Consider the following 4,290-nt stretch of genomic DNA (forward strand, 5'->3'; position numbering starts at 1 on the left):
TGGAGGACACTCGCTCCTGATTCGAAATTCCCTCATGGCGACGGTGATCAGGGCGGCGTGGCGCAGCACGGAGAGCCCAGAGGCCAGCCGCGCACGGGCGGCAGCGCCGCGCGGGGTCGGTGGGAAAGGGCGGTCTTCTCAGCCGACGGTGCCAGGAAAGCTGGACGTCCACGCGCAAAAAAACGAAGCGGGGCCCTCGCCCGACCGTGTTCGCAAAACAACGGTGCAAAATGAATCGACTTAAAATCTTAGACGAAAACACGGGCGAAAGCTTCATGCCACTGGATCTGGCGATGGTTTCTTAGCATTAACACCAAACACACAGCCAACATCAACAAAAAATAAACAAATTGTGGCCTCCATAATATTTAAAAAATTTGTATGCCAAAAGGCATTTTCCAAAGAGTAAAGAGGCAACCCACAGAAGAAAATATTCACCAATCATATCTGATATTAGAATTAATGTCTATAACATATAAAGAACTCTACAACTCATCAGCAAAAACCCAAACAACCCCATTCAAAAATGGACAAAGGACCTGAATAGGCATTTCTCCAAAGATACCCGAATGGTCAACAAGCCCATGAAAAGATGCTCAGTGTCACCGATCATCAGGGAAATGTAAGTCAAAACTACAATGAGACACCACGTCACCCATTAGGATGGTTACTATCGAAAAGCAGAAAACAGCAAGTGTTGACAGGATGCAGACAAGGTGGGAGCCCTGGGCACTGGCGGGGATGAAATGGGGCAGTGGAAGCGGAAAACAGTGAGCGGTTCCTTAAAACATTAAACACAGGATGACCATGTGACCCAGCAACCCCACCTCTGGGCACAGACCGGTTGAACTGGAACAGATATGTGCACCCGCGTTCACGGCAGCTAAGACAGGGAGCACCCTGCGTGTCCACCAGGAGATGAGTGGATAAGCACACGCGGTCCGCACACGAGGGAACAGGGCTCAGCCTTAAGAAGGAAGGCCACCATCGCCACAGCATGGAGGGCTCTGCTCAGTGATCAGCCAGTCACTGACAGACTAGGACTGCGACTGCACTCACCCGAGGCGCTGAAGGTCACCCCAGAGGGGAAGGTCACCTGGGGGGGAAGGTGACTGGGCATGGGCATCCACCTTTGGTCAGGCAGGACACTTGGCAGAGCTGAGCCTGCCCCTCCGTCCCACCCCACGGGCCTCACTTCTGCCTACTCCCTCCCTCCTTCTGCAGAAGAGGCACTTTTTTGTTTCATTAGTAAAATGTAAAGTTAGTTCCCTAGTAAAAATAAACAAAATCCAAACAAAACAATGATAAAATAGGCAGCCTCCGGTGAGTATGAGAAAAGGAGAAGACACAAAAATACAGAGGCAACGGGTGGCAGAAAGCCGTGTGTGTTGCTTTCCTCCAAAACTTCGAACATCCCCACGAAACTGGCACTTTTCCTGGGAAATGTGTATCTGCAAACAAAGCAAAGTAGGAACCTCGAGATAAACAAGACAGACGCAAAAGCACCATCCGGGTCTGGGCCCCTCTGCTCCCCGGTGCGCGGCCCAGACGCCTTCCCAGGGGTCGCCCCTCATTCCTGGAGGCCCAGCTCACTGTATGAACAACTGATACCAAAATAGACAATGAGATCTCAAAAAATTACTTAATACATCATAACTAGTACACGTGATCTTCAAAAAGCAACATGACTCAAAGTTATTAATATAATTCACTGACCCGACAGCTTCAAGTGGAAAAAACACAGAATCCTCCCCAAAGAGGCTGCAAAGGCATTTGATGAAACTCAAAACCCTCTCCTGAATACAGTTCTTAGCATACCAGACACAGGCTGTCCTTGACCTGGCAACGGCCGTCTACAGCCACGGGCCTGCAGCAGCGCCTCTCAAGGGCCGAGACACCACAGCACCTCCCTGCAGTCACGGCTCAGCGTGACACACGCTCACCCTGCTGCCCGGTCAGTGCCGCGCTCAAGACCCAGGGATCAGAAAGTGACAAACATGGCTTGGGTCAACAGAAACACACAGAAACCAGAAGCTTCCCCACAACCATCAACGACCAATTAGAAGTTAAAATGGAAACAACGTTCTATTTATATAGCAACAAAAAACTACACAGCATTCAAGTCTTCACCCTACCATGAAGCGTCCAAGACTTACATGACTAAAGTCATAAAGGAACAAACTTTGGTATCTTTCAAATACACCAAACAAGACCTGAGGTCACCGCCACCCCCCGCCACGCTGCCGCGCACCGCAACCCGGAGACGCCGCTGTTCTCGCCACGTGATTCATGTGCCCGCCCACCTGCTGTCGGTTTATGAACCTGGACAAGCTAATTCGGCAGTTCCTCTAGAAAAGGAGATGCTTAAGTAACCAAGATAATTCAGAAGAAAAGATACTGAGACCTTTCCTTAGATATTAAATTTAACATACAGCTATGATAATCTTAAATTATTAGATGATTTTAAATTACTAGGAAAAAATAAAAAGGCCAACAGAAACAGAGCCCTTCCCCATATTTCTGGGGTTGTGGCTTAAGACTAACACCTTTCGAACCTGTGGGGTCACTTGGTCACCCATCGGAGAAAGTCAGAACTGTATATGGCATCATGTGAAAACAAACCTCAGAGAGGCTGTGAAAAGGGCTGAATGTGAAAAGGAAAGCTGCAGGAGTCCAAGAACAATGGAAGAATAATTTGATCATTTTGGAGCAGAAAAACCCTTGAGCTAGACCCAAATCCATACACTACAAAGGAAAAGACCCCAGAGGCAGCTACCGAAAAGCTTACAACCTGTGGGTAGAACGCATGACAAACCAAGCTAACATAAGCTACTGAATGGGAAAATATTTGTCACATACGCAGCAGACAATAAATGAATATCCACAGTATATAAAAAGCTCCCATAAATCAGTAAGAAAATGAAAGCCCACAGAATGACTTTGAACACTAAGTACACAGAATGAGAAATAGGAACGGCCACCGAGCATGCAGGATGCTCCTTCTCACTATGTTAAATTTAAAACATGAATGAGATACCATCTTTTATTTACCAGGTTCAAAAGCATCAGGAAGTCTAAAAACACTCCTCGTTGGTGAGGGCGTAGGGAGCCAGGCTTTCCCATGCAAAGCTGGTGGGGATGCAATCGTTAAGAAAAGCAATTTAAGAGTCATCTACCAAAATTTTAAATGTGCCTATCCTCTGATCCAGCAATTCGGCTGGGAGAAACTTATCCAATAGATGTGGATGTGTGTGCGGAAGTGGACAGTATAAATGCACGAGGACGCTGGCGACAGAAAGACGACAAAGCTGAGAACCTCGCTGCCGCCAGCCAAGCACCGGGTGACTAAACCGCGGTGCCCCCCGACCCTGGCGCGTGTGGGAAGTGAGGGGGGAACGGCGGCCATGGGGCCGGACAGCGCTCCAAGACAGAGGGATCAGTCAGGGAACGAGGCGCGATCCCGCCCGTGACGAAAAGCACAGCACGCAGCATCGCGTGAGAGGGGTGGCTGGACGGACGGACGGCTCACCTGTTCCACGTGCGGCTCCTTGGCGAAGGAGATCCTGGCGATAGAGTGCGACGCGATGCACAGCTCCTGCCCATTCACCTCGCCCTCCTCCACCTCCACGATGCCTGCAAGGGAGCGACACCAGTCCACAACAGCCTGCCCTCGGGTTCCTGGCGGCCCCGGCTCCCACCGTCTTCGTAACCAAGGACTCAGCAGATCTGAGCTCTGCAGCCATCGAGGCAACGCGGCCTCCTTGCCTGCAACCAACCCCCTGCCGTCAAGAGGGAGGAGACACGACGCCACTTACAGGCGGGGCAGGTGACCTACAGAAGGCCACCCTCTGCAGGAGAGCCCTGACTCCAATCTCTCCCCACCAAATGGGACCCCTGGGATCGGAGGGAGGGGCACAGGCCAGAGGAATGGACACCCCTCTGGCTGGCCCCTGACTTCCGGCCCAACACTGCTCTGGGCAGCTCCAGTCCAGGCCTGACTCCACCTGCTTCCAGGGAGCCAGCCTCATCTGGGCCAGTGAGCAGGTCAAGTCACAGGTGGGTTTTGAATACTTTCTAATTCGTGACCTATTTTAGGATGGCTTCCCTCTGGGGACAAAGCAGACTTTCAGATGGGAGAGCTTTCGCAGGACAGTGAGCCTCCCTAGCTCTCTCCCCAGAGCCCCAACCCCACCGAACCCCTGCGCCGCGGGGGTGGAAGCCGGTGGTCTGCGGTTACTGCAGGAACTGGGGCGGAAAGAAAACCAGCCAGTTCTCTAGAGCCATCCCCGC

At 51.3% G+C, this 4,290-nt stretch overlaps 1 protein-coding gene across 1 annotated transcript in view; it reads right to left on the bottom strand.

Annotated features, from left to right (window-relative positions):
• The window catches only part of THAP4 (THAP domain containing 4), a 36,401-nt gene that overhangs the window by 5,025 nt on the left and 27,086 nt on the right, over nucleotides 1–4,290 (bottom strand). The window contains exon 4 of the mRNA XM_023521089.1: nucleotides 3,530–3,810. Within this exon, the coding sequence (XP_023376857.1) occupies nucleotides 3,530–3,810 (281 nt within the window). The remainder of the gene's footprint in view (nucleotides 1–3,529; nucleotides 3,811–4,290) is intronic.

This window comes from Pteropus vampyrus, unplaced genomic scaffold (genome assembly GCF_000151845.1).
Source record: "Pteropus vampyrus isolate Shadow unplaced genomic scaffold, Pvam_2.0 Scaffold291, whole genome shotgun sequence".
NCBI classification, from domain to species: Eukaryota; Metazoa; Chordata; class Mammalia; order Chiroptera; family Pteropodidae; genus Pteropus; species Pteropus vampyrus.